At 38.6% G+C, this 19,189-nt stretch overlaps 1 protein-coding gene across 3 annotated transcripts in view; it reads left to right on the top strand.

Moving 5' to 3' along the window:
• Positions 1–19,189, top strand: part of Arhgef12 (Rho guanine nucleotide exchange factor 12) — a 128,676-nt gene extending 109,487 nt beyond the window's left edge. For all 3 annotated transcript variants that reach the window (XM_020166507.2, XM_020166509.2, XM_020166506.2), the window contains 12 exons: positions 468–568; positions 4,145–4,222; positions 5,316–5,391; positions 5,921–6,088; positions 6,937–7,024; positions 7,588–7,674; positions 7,813–7,892; positions 8,172–8,405; positions 11,380–11,850; positions 12,700–13,016; positions 14,512–14,581; positions 15,153–19,189. In XM_020166507.2, the coding sequence (XP_020022096.2) occupies positions 468–568; positions 4,145–4,222; positions 5,316–5,391; positions 5,921–6,088; positions 6,937–7,024; positions 7,588–7,674; positions 7,813–7,892; positions 8,172–8,405; positions 11,380–11,850; positions 12,700–13,016; positions 14,512–14,581; positions 15,153–15,163 (1,781 nt within the window). In that variant the 3' untranslated portion in view covers positions 15,164–19,189. The remainder of the gene's footprint in view (positions 1–467; positions 569–4,144; positions 4,223–5,315; positions 5,392–5,920; positions 6,089–6,936; positions 7,025–7,587; positions 7,675–7,812; positions 7,893–8,171; positions 8,406–11,379; positions 11,851–12,699; positions 13,017–14,511; positions 14,582–15,152) is intronic.

Below are 19,189 nucleotides of genomic sequence, written 5' to 3'. Positions count from 1 at the left end.
CTCTCCTCTCCTTCCTCTCTTCCTTCTTTTTTTTCCCTCCTTTTCCTCTTCTTTTCTTCTCTATTCTTTTAACTTTGTGCTGGGGATTGAACCTAGGGCCTTTCACATGCTAGGCAAGCATGCTACCATTAAGCTACATCCCCAGCCCCTTTAAAAAATTTTGGTTTTAGACAGTCACACTATTGCAGCCCAGGCTGACCTCAAATTTGAGGTCCTCCTGCCTTAGATGGGATTACAGGTGTGCGCCACCACCCCAGCTCTGTAGTTACTTTTTTAAAGTACTGGCATCAGAAATTACCTGAATTGAGAATTTGCTGTAGGATTTAACCTGGAATAAAAATATTTCAGGTCTTAGTATGTTCTTATAACTATTGAAATAAAATGAAATCTCATATATATGCATATAGACTTATTTTTCTTTCTTAATTTTCTACCTTTTACATTTTGGATTTCTTCTCCATATTTAGAATGGCCAACAGAAAGGGAGAAGGTGAAGAAAGCTGCAGACCACTGTCGTCAGATCTTAAACTACGTAAATCAGGCTGTCAAGGAGGCAGAAAACAAGCAGGTAAAAAGAGAAACCAAGAAGATGCAGAATGGTATTGGAGAATATTAAGTTATTATTACCTGGAATCTGGAATATATTGATTTTGTCCAGACCAATTTGTGACAGAATATTAGAGTTGTATTTGACTTTTTGAGCCTCTCTAGCGGCTTGTTTGCCCACTCATTCATTTGTTCATTTAGCAGGTATTTGCAGAACATTCACTTTACACTAGTCACAGGTACAAGAGGGTTGAGAAATGAGCACAGTGACTACCCCGCTGAGCTTGTTTCCTAGCTGGAGAGGAAATTTACTTAACAGATTATAGCACATGTGTTTTGTGTCAGTTGTGATAAGTGCTTTGAAGAAGAGTTTGAGGATGCTATGAATATCTAACTAGGGGTCCTAGCCTCATTTGGAGATTGGATGGTGGCTCTCAGAGAAAATTTCCTTGGGAAGCTTTTGATATTTGAGCCACACTCTGAAGGAAGGGTAGAAATGAACAAAATAGTGGAGAAAGAGGCAGCCTAGAAGTAGAGGGAGCAAGATGTCTACAAGTCCTGACATACAGAGGAACCATGGTCTGTTTAAGTAACTGAAAGATTGGATTAGTGTGGATTATGCCTATAAAGCAGTCAGTGATGTAAATGAAGTAAGGTTGGCCAGCGACAAATCACACAGGGTTTTTTTTGACCATTTTAAAAACTGATTTTTGTTTTAAAAGCAGGAGGAATTCATTATAGACATTTATGAGGTGTTCAGATTTTCACTAAGTATCAGTAATACTGTTGTGTAAAGAGTGGGTTGAAGGAGGAACGTAGTGGATGAGAGAGCCCAGTTAGCAGTCTTAGGAGTATAGGATAGATGATGGCAGTGTAGAAAAAGCCACAAGCCAAAAAAGTATTTAAGAGGTAAAATTAGCAAGACTTGGTAACTGATTGAGAGAAGGATTTTTTTTTTCTATTTTCACATAAGTACATCAACCATAATTTGCACTTCTTCACCCTTTCCCATTCAACCTCCTCCCTCCCACTAGTACCCACCTCCCAAGGAGAGATAATGTCAAAAAGAAATGACCAGGCTTCTGTCTTGCACATGTGAATGGACAGGAGGAATGAAGAAGTCCAGACTTGTAGGGAAGATGAGTTCAGTTTGGGACATCAGATGGAAATATGCAGTAAGCGGTTAGCTAGATGGGCCCACTTCCAAGAGGTCTGTGCTCAAGTTACACCATTAAGATCGTACACATACCGAGGAAGAGCAGAGCCACAGGCATGAGTATAGTTTCTTAGTAACTGAGTGTTATGACAGCTCTGGGTAAGTCTGTGGAAAAACTGTACTTGTATTGTTTGCAGTGTAAAGTGATTAAACTCGAGGGGGAAATTTAGCTATATTTATCTAAATTAAAAGTAAACATACCCATACTTCTGCCCTTGATCCAGCAATTCTGTTTGTAGTGATTTACTCAAGAAAAATGAAGATAATGTCCCCCAAACAGACTTATTCAAGAAAGTTTATGGTAACTGTGTTCATAGTAGCCAAAAATTTGATACAGTCCAAGAATTCATCAGCAAGAGAGTGGATAAACCAACTGTGGTAGTCATAAAATGAATGCTGCCAGTGATAAAAAGGAATGAATCTTACTAACGCCTCGCTGAGTGAAAGAAACAAGACACAAAAGAATGCATATGTGCATTTCTACATATGAGGCTCAACTGATGTGGTAGGAAAAAGGATCAGAAAAATAGTTGCCACTGGGGATGTGGGAGTACAGATTAACTGGAAAGAAGTACAGGGAAGTTTTCTGGGGTGATAGTAATGTTCCATGTCTTGATAGGAGTTTGAGTTGCACAAGTTACTCATTTGTCAAAATTCATGGAAAATACTATATATGCATTTCACTATATATAAATTTTACTTTTAAAAAGGAACTATCAATAAATATTGAACTCTTGATAAATGATACATATATTATAATATACATATATAGGAGTAAAGTATACTTAGATCTATGATTTATTTTCAAATGTATCAGAAGTAGACTGGATAGTTAGAGGAATGAATACATTATAGATGTGTAGCAAAATAAACATGAATTGTGGCTTGTAGGTCAAGGTTATACAAGTATTCACTACCCACATTCAGACTTTTCTGTGTATTGGAAAGTTTTTGATGTTGAGGAAAAATATGCATACCCTTTATGCAACAATTCTAGAAATGGCAGATGTATCTGTATAGGTATATAATGCATATGTTCAAGGCCATCTTATTACAGTATTATTGGCAAAGAGTAGAAATAACTTAAATTCTTATGAGTAAGCTGTAGATAAATTATAGTTTATTCACAGTATGGAATGCTGTACCATCTTTGAAATACATGAGACATCTCTCTGTGCTAATCCCCAACAGTCTCCAGGATACATTGATATCACACACATACACACAGAGGAACACCTATATGAATGAATTATTACCATTTGCGTGGGGAATACATATAGGAATACTAAAAGAATGTACCCATCATTTTTCTACCACATGTTGTTTTAAAAGGATGTGTGTGTACACACACACACACACACACACACACACACACAGAGACAAGCATACTTGCATACTTCTATTTGCATAGGGTTTTTCTCAAAGGCTACCCGAGAAATAGACATTAGTGATTGCTTCTTTAGAGAAAATTGAGTGTGATGGGGGGAAGAACAGGACTGGAAGGAGACTTACTTTTTATTTTGTGCCTTATATTACCATCTGAATTTTGTACCATTTGCACAATTTATATATTCAGAAAATAAGTATAAGCTAGTTAGAGGCCCATGAGTTTGAAAAGAATATTAAAAAGGGACAGCCCAAGAAAAAGGAAAACTAGGATGGTAAATACTGCCAAAGCCAAGGGAAGAGGTGGTTATTTTTTGTTGTTTTTATTTTGTTTTATTTTGTGGGGGGACTAGGGTTTGAACTCAGCTTTTTTGCTTGCAGAGCAAGTGCCCTGTCGTTTGAGCCTCACCTCCAGTTCATTATGCTATGGTTAGTTTGGAGATGGGGATCTCGCAAATGATTTGCCTGAGTTGGCTTTGAACCATCATCCTCCCAATCTCAGCCTCCTAAGTATCTAGGATTACAGGTGTGAGCCACTGGCACCTGTCAGAAGAAGCTTTTTTTGTAGAAAAAAATTTTTTTTATTAGTATATGATAGTTATACTGAGGGTCTTGTTGTGACATTTCCATACATAGATGTGTTATGCCTCAATTTGTTCATCTCGTCCGTTATTCTCCCTCCTACCCTATTCCTGTCCTTAAAATAACTTCACCAGGTTTCAGTGTTCCATATTCATATGTGTATAGAAAGTACCTCGACCATATTCAGCTTCCTTTATCCTCTTCATTTACCCTCCTCCACTAGCACCCTCTGCTTAACATGACCTATTTTACATTCCTGTCAGAAGAGATGTTTTTAAGAAAGGGTGAGCTTTCAGTCATGTCTGATGTTGCAAGGAGCTTAGTAAACTGCAGATTCACAATGTCCATTGAATTTAGAAACAGGTCATTGATGACTAAAGCAGTAACCTTGGCTCCACGCTGTCTCATTTTCAGCGCTTAGAAGATTATCAGCGTCGCCTCGATACCTCCAATCTAAAGTTGTCAGAGTACCCAAATGTTGATGAGCTCAGGGTAAGACATAGTCTAATCATAATTAAAAAATAAAATAAAATGTACTAAAGACCCAGCAGGTAATTACTGTCTCAGTGGGAGTATCCATCACCTGAAGGAGTTCTGTATCATAGATACCTACATTTATGAATTTGTTTTGTCTTTTTAAATGTCTGATCTGTGTGAAGATTACTTTCGTCTTATTAGAGGAATATTTTATGAGAAACTCACTTTACATGACAGGAATTGTTAGGAGACATCACTAGTTATTGGTTAGTAGATTTAATTTTATTGTGCTCCATAGTTTGCTTACTACAAGAATCTTCCAGATTGTTGAGTAAAGTAAGATGATATCATTATTCTTCCATGAATCTCTTGAAATGCATAAAAGTTAGAACCATTACAGGAGTGATAGTAAAATATTTACCACTTGCCACTTCTTATATTCAGACTTTTGTATTAGTAAACTTTTTAAAAGCTTTTTTATATCATTATACAGGTTGTTTTGATAAGATTTATTTGTTATCTGTTTAAAATTGACTTCTGTGTCATATTTAACATTTTATCAGAAAACATGTTAATATATTTAGTCCTCTTTCAGAGAATAAGATTTTTCCTGCAACTACTAATGCTAAAAATGATTCTTCTTAATAAATTATTTATATTTAGAATAAGCAGGAGTTGTGCTTGGAATTTCATGCTGAATGTTATTCCATAAAACTCTCTTTGGAATCAAAACCTTAGGACTCAGAAGCCTCTTACAGACAAGTATATTTCCCATACATCATCCTTGCCCAGTTATTAGTTACGGAAGGAGTTGTGAATATAGTGACATAGTTTTGTAACTTTGTTTTCATAAATTACTGTCAACTTGGTGGAGTGAGATTTGAAAGTTAGTACTCATGAACATTTTTTCCTTTTTAGAAGATTTTACACAGATTACTTTAACATGGACTTTTTAATTTCAGGGCAGATAGCAATAACAATAATTGAATGTACATGGTATCTTTTACATTAAGAATGTTTTGAAAAGAGATTAAACTATATGGAATACCGTCTGACTGATGTGATATGCTTGGAAATAATTTATGTGTAATTCTCTTTGCTTTGACAGAATTTGGATTTAACAAAAAGAAAGATGATTCATGAAGGGCCATTGGTTTGGAAGGTGAATAGAGATAAAACTATTGGTAAGTCTGATGTTGTCTGTCAATTTTAAGGAGAGTAGAGAAAGGAAACGAACAGGAGAGTTTCTTTATATCAAAGGGAAGAAAGAATCATTCACCATTTTTAGTTAAGAGAAGTTAGCAGTGCTCCTTTGTATCATTTGAACATTTATAGAAGATCTGCTTGTGTTATTTTGTTGTATGTGAAGCATTTTAAATATTCATTTAAGAATGCAGCAGAAAACTTGCTTGTGGTTAATCCCTGTTTCCATCATTCATTTAGTCTAGTGAGTCTTTTTAAGAAACTTCAGTATATCACTGCCTCTCAAACTGTCAATGGCGAGAGACCATTTTTTGAATTTTCATAGGTCACAGTCTGACACTTCAGTGAGATGAGTTATTAAGAGGTAAAATTAAGGAAGACAATATACTAGTCAGCTTTTTAAGTTTGCTACATTTGCCAGAAATAATTTTCTTTGTCAAATTGTTGGAAAGTTTATTAAACACACCTCAATTTCTGTACTTAGCACTGTTTCTGCCTTTTTATTTCTAGATCTATACACATTGCTGCTGGAAGACATTCTTGTATTGTTACAAAAGCAGGATGATAGGCTGGTGCTGAGGTGTCATAGTAAGATTCTGGCATCTACAGCTGACAGCAAGCACACATTCAGTCCGGTCATTAAGTTGAATACAGTGTTGGTTCGACAAGTGGCAACAGGTGAGTCTGTCCACTGAAAGACGCTGTCCTCTGCATTCACTATAAAGTTGCATAAGATACTTGGTGTTAGTAGCTCAACTGGCATTGAGACTTTTGTTACTTTTATGTACTTTGGCAAATTATATGAAATTTATGTACTGTTAAGAAAGTAAGTTAAGAGTTTACACCCCCAAATTATTTAAAATGCCTAGATACTCTGAGTGGTTGTCTGTATATAAAATTTTTTATACACTTACTTTGGTCTTTATTCCATGGTCAGATCATTGAAAGATACCAGTGAAGATAGTGCATTGAGAGGCAATTCCACTAAGAATACTGTCAGAGTTGTGTGGTTTTTTTTTTTTGACTTGGTAGGGAAAACTGAAGAGGTGGGTGTAGCTGGGTTTTTAAATGAGTTTAAATTGGCAAGTTATATTATTTGTACTAGAATGAGAACTTTTTAAAAACTTGTTAATTTCAGGATGGAAAAGTAAACTTGTGACCTCTTTTCTCCAATACTTGCTAAATAATCTTAACTGACAACTTAGCAAAAGGACAGTTCAGAATAAATGTGAAAGAGTACTAACATTCAGCTCTGTGATTTCAATTTTGTCATGTTTTTGTTTCCAATTACTGTGAAATTGTTAACATTTATAAATTTTGTTTCATTGAAGTTTAATATATATATATATATTATAACTTGCTATAAGTTACACAATATTTGAATGTACAGCTTGAAGAATTTTTGCAAAGTGAACATGCAACCTTTATCTAAATTAAGATGCAGAATATTACCAAGACTCCAGAAATGTCTCTCATAGAATCTTTGATCATAGTGGTACAGTAAGTTTTGTCTTGTTCTTTTCTAGATAACAAAGCTTTATTCGTCATTTCCATGTCAGACAATGGAGCCCAAATTTATGAATTGGTGGCACAGACAGTTTCTGAAAAGACTGTGTATGTATCAGATTTGACTAATACTGTATTCTCCCAAGATTAATATTCCATAGATTTTGTTTGTATAATAGAACTCTGAAAATGAAAAACTATATACGAACCAAGTGTTACTCTATATTTTTTTTAAGAAACATTCCTCTAAGGACTGGGGTTATGGCTCAGATGGTAGAGCACCTGACTAGCAAGTGTTAACCTCTGAGTTCAAACCCCAATACTGTAAAAAACAAAATAAAACAAAAAAACTCTTCTAAGTCCTTGTTCCTTTTTAGATTGATATTTTTTATTTTGATTCTTTTGTGGTGCAAGTAAATTTTCCAAAGAATACATTCTCAGAAGTGTCAGTGAATTTTTAAGATAGGTAATATATCTATAACATCATTAGAATTTTCTTTGAATTATACTTTAGAATCTCCATCTAATAGTATGTTACCAAAATAAACAGATTCTCTGGCAGGGTGGGGTGTTTTTGTTTTGTTTTTACTCTTGCTTTCTGAGTGTACTTAACAGGTATTTCCTTTGTCCTTTCCTTTGTGTCTTTGGGGTTGTGCTCTCACCCCCTGAAGCTGGCAAGACCTCATCTGTCGAATGGCTGCATCAGTGAAGGAGCAATCCACAAAGCCAATCCCACTCCCAGAGTCCCCCCCTTGCGAGTGAGTGCTAACTTTGTTCTCTAGTAGGACTTACTCTGTGGTTTTTAGGTCAGCAAAGAAATAGATAATTCTTACATGTATGTGCAAGAATGTTTGAATGCCTCATGAAGCTCAAAGATTGTTTCCTTTCTTCTACAGAGGAGACAATGATGAAGAAGAATCACCCAAATTAAAAGTGGAACATCCTGGCATTTCAATCACCAGTATACAGAGTCCAGGTAAACTTCATAGATAAATTTTCCTGAAGGAGTTTATTTAGTCTGTTATCTAGTAAAGCACAAAGAAACTGCAGTACTCTTTTGATATATGTAGGTCTGGCATCAGCTATGCAGTTTACAACTCCACTTACGAACCTCCCCGCTGGTGTAGCACTGTTCTATGCACTTTACTCAGTGGATGAGCTTGTAGCTTGTGTAGGGTTTCCCCAAGTATTTCCTGAGAGCTTCATGTAAAATGTTTTTTAAGACATACTCTACCTTTTCTGTTCCACTGAACAGACAGAGATTTGGGATTAGAACCTCCCTTAATTTCATCAAAACCTCAGTCTCATTCACTGAGTGCCTCTGGGAAATCAGAGGCAGATGATCTGTTTGTGACTGCAACACAGTTTGCAAAGGAGCAGCATGCAGATGGGACCCTAAAGGAAGATGGAGAAAATGACGACATCCCAACCCCAGATCCACACTTGCCTGTCTCAGAAGAAAGGTGGGCACTGGATGCACTGAGAAATTGTAAGTTTTATTCATAACTTAATGCAGATACTTACTTACTTCCAGAGTTGTGCTATATACACCAGCCATTTAGGGAGAATCTAGAGAAGTAGAAGCTGTGGCTTCTTTTGTTTTGTTTGTGGTACTAGGGTTTGAACTCAGGGCCTCACCCTTGCTAGGCAGGTGCCACTCCGCCAGTCCTTTTTATGTGTGTGTGTTGGGTACTTTCAAGATAGGATCTCTCAAAATATTTGCCCAGGTTGGCCTCAAACCTCAATTCTCCTCCTTATCTCTGCCTGTTGAGTAGCTAGCATTATAGGTGTGAACTATCCAGTGAAGTTAGACATTTCAAGAAATTTGTGGTCTAAAAAAGGAAAACCGGAAGGTAAAACAGGTCCTGTCTGGGGGTTGGTACCAGTGGGAGGGGGGAGGGTATAAGAAATCTGGTGGAAATATTATGTACTCATGTATGAAAATGGAAAAATGAGACCTGTTGAAACTATTCTAGGATTGTGGGGAGGAGGATAAAGGAGAATGCTGGAGGGGGCAAATTCAACTATGATATCTTGTAAGAACTATTGTAAATGTCACAGTGTACTCCCAGTACAACAAAAATGTTATAATAAAAAATGTAAAAATAAAAAAAGAACTTCAGAAAGATCCAAGGATGAAAAATACAAATAAATCTATACCTAAGTACAAAAAAAGAAAAAAAGAAATTTGTGGTCCAGTTGGGAAGATGATAGAAACCCTCACCTCATGTCACCTCCACCTTTTAAGTAAATATTCAAAGGATAATAATGGAGGTGTGTTAAAGTCAATCTGAATTGGGGTGACCAGAGAAAGGAGACAATTAGAGAACATGAGAAATACAATTATTCTCTTGAACAATGGGTGAGATTTAAACAGGTGTATGTAGTAGAAACTATGTACACAAGAATAATGCTGGAGCCCTAAGTATAGACAGGAAACTGTAAAGATGTTCAGAGAACAGTGAACATCCAGATGGTCTATGGTAGATGCTATAAGTTAAAGGAGTATGGGAGATAAAGCAGGAAAGATAGAAGGTAGGGGCTGTTGAGTTCACCTGTTCTGAACTTTGAATATGAGTTTCGGTTTCCTCATACTTTTAAGGCACATCACAGTGTTTTAAGAGTTTTTCAAACTCCATGTGTCCTTCTAGCTTTTTTATAGAGATTATCATATACACTACAGCCCACACTACACATACGTGCACATGCATTCCCACACACACACTCACACCCCACTCTGGTAGCTTCCCCTCCCTCCCTTTTCAGTCTGGTTTAGATCACTGTTAGAAATGGAAGGATGGCACATCTCTTATGTGTAATGAGGTGGGATAAACTCTGAGAGCAGTTACTCTAGTTGCAAAGAACGATTTGAGGTCTCTAAGCAAGGTATGACTAATGAAAACAGATAATCTGGCTGAGAGCTGCTCACGGATTTGAATGGAAAGAGGCTTGGAGTGGAGCACTTACTAAGTAAGATATTATACTAGTCTAGGCTCCAGACTGAAAGGATTTGGAGTAGATTGGTTTCACAAAGAGTACAAATGAAGTGAGGAGTCATCAAATACTTAGAACAGTTGACTTATTTGAATGTGAGGGCAAAGGAAAGAAAGGTCTAGAGATAATTTCAGTGAAATAATAATTTCAGAACAGACCACTATTGCCCTCTGCCTCCTGTTGCTGCACTCACTTTATTTTTTCCCTTTTATTATTTGGCAGAGATTATGACCTCCACCTTAAAATATGTCAAGATTTAAGATAATGAGTGGCAAACCATACAAGAGGAAGTGAATAGGAAGTTGGATTTTTAGGATTGGCATTTTGAGAGATTAGGAAGGGACAGATTTGAGTGTCAAAACCATACAAATTCATGGCATCTCTGAGGAACTGAATTGCAGAGGGTCAGAAACTCAGACCTATTTGGGAGCTGATTACCTAAAGAAATATAAGATAGAAATCGAGCTCACGCCTGTAATCCTAGCTACTCAGAAGGCAGAGATCAGGGGGAGGATAGCAGTTCGAAGCCAGCCCAGACAAAAAGTTCATAAGACCCTATCTCAAAAAAAAAAAAAGTCAACCAACACAAAGCAGGGCTGGTGGAGTGGCTCAAGGTATAGGCCCTGAGTTTGAACTCCAGTACCACATACAAAAAAAAAGAAAGAAAAAGAAATCAAGCCCATGATGAGAATAGGGAGTTGGCTAAGTTATTTAAAATCTAGCTTATTGTAGATTCTCCTGAATTGACAGTCTTAGTAATTTCTGATGGTTTGACTAAGTGTCCTAGAACTCAGTTATTGTGTGAGTGCTCTCCATATAAACTTATCCCATTTAAAATGATACTAGTTCTTCTCTTCAACAACCTAAAGAAGCTATGCCACTTAGTAAGGTAATTTTTTAAAAAACTGATGAATATGTTATCTTGTGAAATTATATGAACTACTACCAAATCATTGGAATTACGTTTTATTACAAGATAATTTTATTACTTTGAGTTATAAATGATAAAGTAAATGTTCTGTGTTTCTAATAAAATTAGAAAAAAATGTTAACTGTGCATATAGAGCCTCCTAGAAAAAGCAGACTGTTTAGCTTCTTAGCTAGCTTCACAGCTTTTCAGTATCTGTAAGTACCTATGAGGTATTAGTCCAGTTACATAGAAAACAAAACAGGGGCATGGTATTAGTATTTGGGATTTCTAAACAAGAGTACGTTCCTATTCAGGATGCTTACCTTTTATCAGATCTGAATAATGTTAAGTCTTCTCTAGAAGATGACACTTTATTTCATTTTTCAAAACAAAACAAAAAGTGATTGTATAAGATTAATATTTTGGTTTTATGTTGTTAAAAGGTTCCTAGGTTTAGAGATGATTGGCAACTCAGCTAATAATTTAATACTGAAAGTATAAAGGCTGTTGTTGTGAATTTGCTTTTCTCTTTTTTCTTTCCTCCATCCTAAATCTTTAGTGGGTTTGTTGAAGCAGCTGCTGGCACAACAGCTAGGCTTGACTGCGAAGAGCACTCAGGAAGACTGGCAGCACTTCCCAAGATCTAGGACAGCCTCTCAGGGGGTGCAGGCAGACAGTGGAACCCAGAACTCTGAAAATGGCAAGGCCTGTCATTCCAGTGATGGACTGATTCCCTTTAGAACTGGAACTGGTGACTTTGTAACTTGTTACAGTCCACGGACTTCAACTGAATCTTCTGCCTCACGAGATTCAGTGGTACTGGCATCCCAAGACAGCCAGGCAAGTAACATTTTAGTAATGGACCACATGATTCTGACCCCAGAGATGCCTACCACAGAGCCAGAAGGGGGTGCTGATGAGAGTGGAGAGCACTTTTTTGATGCCCGTGAAGCACATAGTGATGATAATCCATCAGAAGGTGATGGAGCAGTTAAAAAGGAAGAGAAGGATGTAAATTTTCGCATCTCAGGCAAGTTTCTTTCACATTTAAACTTTGATTTTGGTCACTGTTAATTGTCTTGTATGTGGGAAGGGATATTGTTTTGGTATCCGACATTATTTGTGTTTGTATGTGTGTGTATCTCTCTGTGTGTAAAACTCATTTATTCCTTCATGTGATAATAATTTATTGACTTTACTGTATGCCAAACCTCAGCCTACAGGCTGGGAGATGCAGCAAAGAAGTCCCCTAGTCTCATGAAGCTTAAGAGCCAGTAGGGGGAAAGTAATGGTAAATAAGAAAGCAAATACATAAGTGTCACTTAGTGAGGTGTCACCTAGTGAGACGTCGTAGAGAGAAACATAAATCTGAATGTAGGCAGGGAAGAGACTGATGAGGACAGACGGTGATGGGGAGGAGGGCCTCTGCTGAGCAGAAACCTGAGTGAAGTGAGGGAAAAGCCATGTGGATGCCTGAAGTTGTGTTATAGCAGAGAGCATGGGGCAAAGCTGCCTGGCAAGAGCAAACTTTTGTAGTTGGGGAATGCAGGATGGAGGAGAAGATGGTAGTAGGCCAGGTAAGAGGTATTGGCAGAGGAAGTGGTTGGCAAGGTCATATAGCGGTTTTGTAGTTTCCTGCTCTGGGCTTTCAAGATGCCAACTGATAGGAAATTATTTAGAAGTTACCCTGAAAGTTTTCCAAATTTAGCTTTAGTGCAAAGTGAGAAAACCTCTGATGGACTTGATACTAAACTTGGGAGATAATGGCTTTTCGCTTCCACAATAGCTTTTCACATTATCAGCATACTAGCCCATCTCTCTTTTCTGATTTCCTGATGGCAGTCATAATCTCATCAAACTGTTGTGTCTCTGTCAATAGGAAACTGTTTGATCCTTGATGGCTATGAAGCAGTGCAGGAGAGCTCCACAGATGAGGAGGTTGCTTCCTCATTTACCCTGCAGCCCGGGACAGGCATCCCCTCTGTGGACTCCACCCACCAGCAACAACATTCTCCCCAGAATGCTCATTTTGATGGGGCAGTTTCACCATTCACCCCAGAATTCCTGGTCCAGCGGCGCTGGGGAACTATGGAGGATTCCTGTTTTGAGATCCAGAGTCCTTCCTCTTGTACAGATTCACAGAGCCAGATCATGGAGTACATTCATAAGATAGAGGCTGACCTTGAACACTTAAAGGTACCTCACACTTCACCTCCATAGCTCTTGATCATAAGGAACACATTCAGCAGAGTGGAAATTCAGAGTGACTGAAAGGCTGCTGTCAACAGACTTGTCCACACTCTAAATCTGTATGTTTTCCTTGACCATTATTCATGAATAAGGCTTGGATAAGAGATTGGGATCAACACTGTTTATCTTGTGGCAAATCACAACAGGAAGAATTGTAGCTCTGTTGCTCTGTGTTTGTTTGGGCTTCTGGGTTTAAGAACCTGGAAGTGCTTGGAGCAGTTGACTGACTCACCTTCATCATGTCAGATGACTTGAACTGAGCTAGGTGGTTCACACAGTTAGGAAGCTAGGCGGGGAAGCGCTGTGACTTGCTGTAACCTGATCATTATCTGTGACTCATGAGGCTGTGTTAGGAATGTCCCAGATGTACAGCACTGAGAAATTGCTTCAGTGGCTCCTTGGGTCCAAAAACCTGGACATGAAGGAAATGCTTTTGTAAATTGATAATTGAAGATGTCACCTGAGACCTCAAAAGTGACTTGGGTGGCAGTTTCTAAGAAAAGGGCCCTGCTGAAGTTGGTCTTCAATGCCCTTAGATGTTAGCACCACATGGTTTTCTCATGACATCATACAGTTGGTAGGCTTTATAGACATAATTGGAAGTTTTCTTAGCCTTTTAGCTGAACATTGGTCTCCCTTGATTTTTCTTTAAGCTTCACATGATAGCCTTCCCCTCTTAATATGGTTGTATACAGTGCCATCCTTTGGTTCATAAAAATATCTAAAAAGCCATTCAAGTTCATGCCATGTGATGTCGGGGCCATGTTCAGGGTGACTCCTGGGGTGGGAGAATCACCATTATTGGTTACCCCCATCTTTTACATGGGAGCATTCATGTCCTTCATTCAAAGGAGAAGTGAGAAAAGGAAATTTTCGCTTCCAACTAACACTTTTTTTTCTTTTTCTTGGGCAGTATTGGGGTTTGAACTCAAGGACTTGTACTTGTGATACAGGTGCTCTACCACTCTATCTATGCCCCCAGCCTTTTTTGTGTTAGTTATTTTTTAGATAGGGTCTTGTGTTTTTACTGGGCCAACCTCAGACTAAGATACTCCTGTGTAGCTGAGACAGATGCACGCTGCCACCAGGCTGAGTTTTTTGTTGAGATGGCAATTGTAATCTCATCAATAGGCAGTTGTGTCTCTGTCAATAGGAAACTGATCCTCCTAACTGTGAAATAGTGCAGGAAAGCTCCACAAATGAGGAAGTTGCTTTTTGCCTGGGCTGGCCTTGAACCATCATCCTTCTTTCTGATCTATGCCTCTGGAATAGTTGGGATTATAGGCGTGAGCCACCACACCTTGTTAATGATTAATGATGATGGTGGAATTTGGGGCGTATACCTATAGTGTTAAAATGCCTTCTTTTCAGTTTTCAGCAGTTTTTGTTTTTTTATTTCTGATACTATCCACATGAAAAACCTGTGGGTTTTATTTTACAGAAGGTGGAGGAAAGTTACACCATTCTTTGCCAAAGGCTGGCTGGCTCAGCCCTCACAGACAAGCACTCAGGTATGTGAAGCTATGGGTTCTGGATCTAGACTCATCCTGCCTGAACAGTAATAAGTGACTTAGTGTCCCTTCACATGAAAACCTTCTGAGCAGCCATTTCTTTTCTGTCTTTAAAAACTGCTTGTTGTAAACATCATGTATCAAGAAGAAGCTCTTGTCTGCTGACTCAGTCCTTCCTTCTCTTAGGAGAACTGAGTTCTCTTAGGAGAACTGTGTGTATGTGTGTGTGTGTCTTCCCCCAGCCCCTTTTCAAAGCAGAAGGTAGGGCATTGTGTAGCCTGGGAAACCGTAAATTCAGGAGACATACTGATGCTGCTGTGGCTGCCTAGTAAGGAGGCTCCACCCTCTGTGGATCCAGCTGTATTGCTGTGCCTCACCTGACAGTGAGCCAGTGTCCCCCTGCCTGTGGGTGGGTCTCTGTGCGGCAGCCTGTACTTATTTGCTGGTGTGTACTTTGGGATGGGACTGTTCTGATTTTGAAACAAACATGACCACACCCACAGATTTCATAGGTGTTCTTCTCAGTGTTTATTTGTTCTTAATCCAGTGCCACATATCTTTATCTTCTCAGATAAAAGTTAGACCTGAGTGTCCTGGAGGTGACTGCAGGTTTTTGGATGTTGAGCATCGGCCTTGTATCAACCACATCCTGGCTCTAGTGTGGATGCAGAGAGAGTGCAACAGAGGATCTGCCTGGAACCACCTGGGGTCAGCCATGTCCCAAGGTGCCCGCAGTGGGACTGGTTCTTCACAGTCTGGCAGCTGCACTAGCTTGTCAGTGAGGGAATGTCCGTTCTCTTGCTCTCCTCTCCTCACTATCAGAAATTCATTTTGATTCAGAATAAAAACCAAATGTATAGAGCTGTGGGTGTAGGATATGAAATTGTACTTAGGCATAAGAAAAAGAGAAAATCAGATGTATTTATTTGACTTCATTCTGTATTTGAAAGCACATTTTAATTTTGACTTTGCCTTGTTTTATTTTAATTGAGTAGTGAGAATTTAGCCATTTGTATTTAGTACAACAAGGACATTTGCTCCTGAAGTGAAGAGGTCAGGAGCGGTTGGTAGAGAGGTGATGAAGAGGAAGTAAGGAGGGACAGGCAGTAGGGGCACCTGGCTTTCACTAAATGGTAACTTACAACCTCTGTTGTCCATTAGGCTGCCTTTCAGAGGGTCATCTCAGAGGCATGGTATGTCCTGGGACCCTGTGTGCAGAGGACGTGAGCGATATGCAGTGCAGGTGGGCTTCCACCTGAGGCAAGCAACTCTTCTGTGTAGCTGGGATCCACCCCAAATTAACAGGAATCCTCAATGAACTAAATGGCAGGCACTTGAAAATGGGTGTATTTTCTTCTATCATTGTCTTTTCTATTGAGGGTTGGGATTTGGGAGGGAGAGGAAAGCAAATTTTTATTTTCTTCACTATAAATTTGTTATTCTTGGTATTGTTTCATTTTTATAATTATACGTTAGACTGGCACTTGTGTAAAATCATCCTGCAGATTGAGCAGGAAGTAAGAACAAATGGCAGTGCTTTAGTGGAAGTGGGGTTGCTAAGGAGGTAGGGAAGGACCTGGGAAGGTTATCTAAACTGAATCACTACTGAGTTGAACCATGGCTGTCATTGGCCACGGGTACTGCTGATTGTAAGGCCAGTAAAATATTAGTACCTGGAGGTTTGACTCTTAATTTTTTGCACTGATGGTGCCAAAGGGCTCTTTGAGTCACAAAGAGAGCTGAGGGCGGATGGTGGAGGAGAGCTGCTCACTCTGCTATAGGCGCTTCCTCTAACCTCACTGCTGCAGTGCTGTCCAACAGCGCCGGGACTGGCCTTAGGAATACAGACCAGAGCCTGTTGCAGATATGGCTGCCAGCAAGGTGTCAGTGACTGCCGCTTAAGGATGGATAGCAGTTTTGGCAGCACCTACAGAGGGTAAATGTGTCAGAATTGTGACCTTGGAACTCCTTCCATCCTGTTGACTTTCTGTGGTTTTCTTTATGCATTAGGTAAATAGGTTTTTGGAGTATTTTGCCAACTAAACCAAAATCATTTGTCAAATCTACATTCTGTTAATAAGGAGTTCCTCCATTGTTCACATCCTTCAGTAGTGCCCTCTGAACTCTGGGGTAGTTGGGATGTAATTTTATTTTTCCCTGAAGCCCCTCTCCCCTAAGGGAAGCTTTTTCTTACCACAAATGGTAAGGATTCCCAGTTACTTTAATAAACACCACTACAACTTAACAAGCTCATCCCTCTGTGTGTCCAGATTCCTATTTCCGCCCTTCCAGAACTGATCTATGTTGTTAGATAGATCAGCTTCAATCTTTGTATCTCATCTATAAATTGGAATTATATTTTAAGTCATAGGCCAAGTATAATTTAACTCAGCATGGGATTTAAAATTTTAAAGGCAAAAACTAATACATAAGCAAAGCTTGGAATTTGGAACTTTTTGTATCTCTTAGGAGAAGCAAGTAGAAACCAAATGGTTACAGTGTGCTGCTGGAAATAATGTCCCTCCCAAATAAAAAGAAAGGGTCACACCTATAGCGCTTAACACTAAACTGTGAGGCAGTTTACCAGAAGGTCAGTGGTTTCAGACACTACAGTCCCCTCCATAATCCGCCAGCATCAGGAACCTTGCCACTAAGCAAAGTTTGGGTTTCTCTTCCAGTTCAGCCACTACCTTGTCCTTAGTCATTGTTTGCTTTTCTTTTCCTACTATTTAAGCTCTCTTCAGAACTATAGCAGGGCTAACTGGAAAAATACTTTGACCATAGCTCTAGCCCTTCCAAAAAGATTTTCAAATGAAGCCTAGAGTGAAGTTAATTCTGAAAAAATTCCCACCATTTTGAGTGTTCCTTTTATCTTATCAGCCTCACTTCTTCCCCTCCCTCCCAGCCTGGCCTCCCATGCCTTCCATTTCATTTTGGCCATCACAATAAAATCCATTTGACTTTTCTATTATAGCTTCCTTTTGGGATGATAGAATTAGCTATTCCTCCTGTCTTGAGTGAGACTGGCTACCATCAAAGTGGTTTTCTCAGTGTTACATAACTAAAAGTTACAATCTATGTCTGAAATGACATCTAAACTGAAGAATACAAGGGAGGTGGGCAGAGCAACCTGTCCAGAACCAGAAAGCTGCATGTTAGCCATGGAAGTGACCTGCAGTGACACTGTGCTCTCTCTTGGGAGTTTAATGGCTCCTTTACTATTAAATGGCAAATTACATTTGAAGTATCTTTTCTTTTCAGAGAACAGACTTAAGGCAAATCAGCAAGCCCTCAAAATGCTATAACTTAAAATCATAATTATCATCCTAGCCATATATTTTGTATACTTTAAAATCAGCTAACTTGGGGGCTGGCAGAATGGCTCAAGTGGAAAGAGTACCTGCCTAGGAAGTGTGAGACCCTGAGTTCAAGCCTCAGCGCTGCCAAAAACAAAACAAAACAAAAAATCAGCTAACTTGGACTGCTGGAGTTATGTTGGCTTTTGCAACCTAAATTGTGACTATGTGTTATATTGCATGGGAGGTATATTTTATGAGCTTTTTGGCTTTATTTTCCCCAGAACAACTAGTAAGTCTACTAGAAAGGATGAGTCCCCTTTAAAAAAAAAAAGGTTTTTGTCTCTGCGATTTTGGGAGAAAAAGAGGGAAGAATGAGTGTGATAGTAAAGTCCTTTTTGCCTGATTTTAAAAAATGAAACAAAATGATTGTGCTTCTTGTGAGTTGTCTTTTACTTGCGTCCATTTTGCCTTTGATGCTACTGAGTGTGGCACAGTTCTGGATGTTGGCACTCCACTCGGGCAGAGCTCTTCTTGGAGTTGTAGCATGACGTTATTTGGAACTGCTAGAGCTTTGGTCAGCGTTTCCTTCCTTGCATGGCACAGAGATACCAGTGAGAACTGCCTGCCCAGGATCATAAAATACAGAATTACCAAGAATTTGTGGTGGCTTCCTGTGGGCTAGGTTTTTTGTTTTTGTTTTTGTTTTTTTGTCCAGTAGTATAATTTTTGTTTTGTAAATCATGTTTTTTTCTGACACTTCTTCCCCTTTTCAGAGTGAGCTATAAGATTGTTCTAGAAAAGAATTTGTTTTCTCTTGTTCCTTATGCCTTCCCACTGATACTGAGGGTTTGATAATAAATTGGTAGGAAAAAAACATACCTCCTAGAAAGAAGCCCTCCCCGCCATTTCCAGGTGCCAACTGCTAAGCAGATGTACTACAAAAATGGTAACTGTAATGTGCACACTGTTGATTATTCTTAATAAGCCTCTTCCTACTAGAACATTTTATTTTCCTTGTTCACCATACAATCATGTACTCTTTAACAGAAATTGCTTTTAAAAAAAATCTGGAACTATCTTAAAAAACTTTATTAATAATCATGTATTTTTACTGATCACATTTTGAAATGCCTAAAAGACTTTATTGTTCTAATTATCCAGATGTACCTTTGTAAAATAGCTCTTTTATGAATTAGCTGATAAGGCTGTATGTTTCTGGAACAAATATTGGTCATCTAAAAACTTTCTGTTTTCTGGGGTCTGGGAAAATAGAAAATAAGAGTTCAAATATTAAATAAGCTTAAAAGAA

This window comes from Castor canadensis, chromosome 2, assembly GCF_047511655.1.
Source record: "Castor canadensis chromosome 2, mCasCan1.hap1v2, whole genome shotgun sequence".
NCBI classification, from domain to species: Eukaryota; Metazoa; Chordata; class Mammalia; order Rodentia; family Castoridae; genus Castor; species Castor canadensis.
Note: the sequence above shows the minus strand (reverse complement) of the source record. Positions and strands in the feature narration are given on the sequence as shown.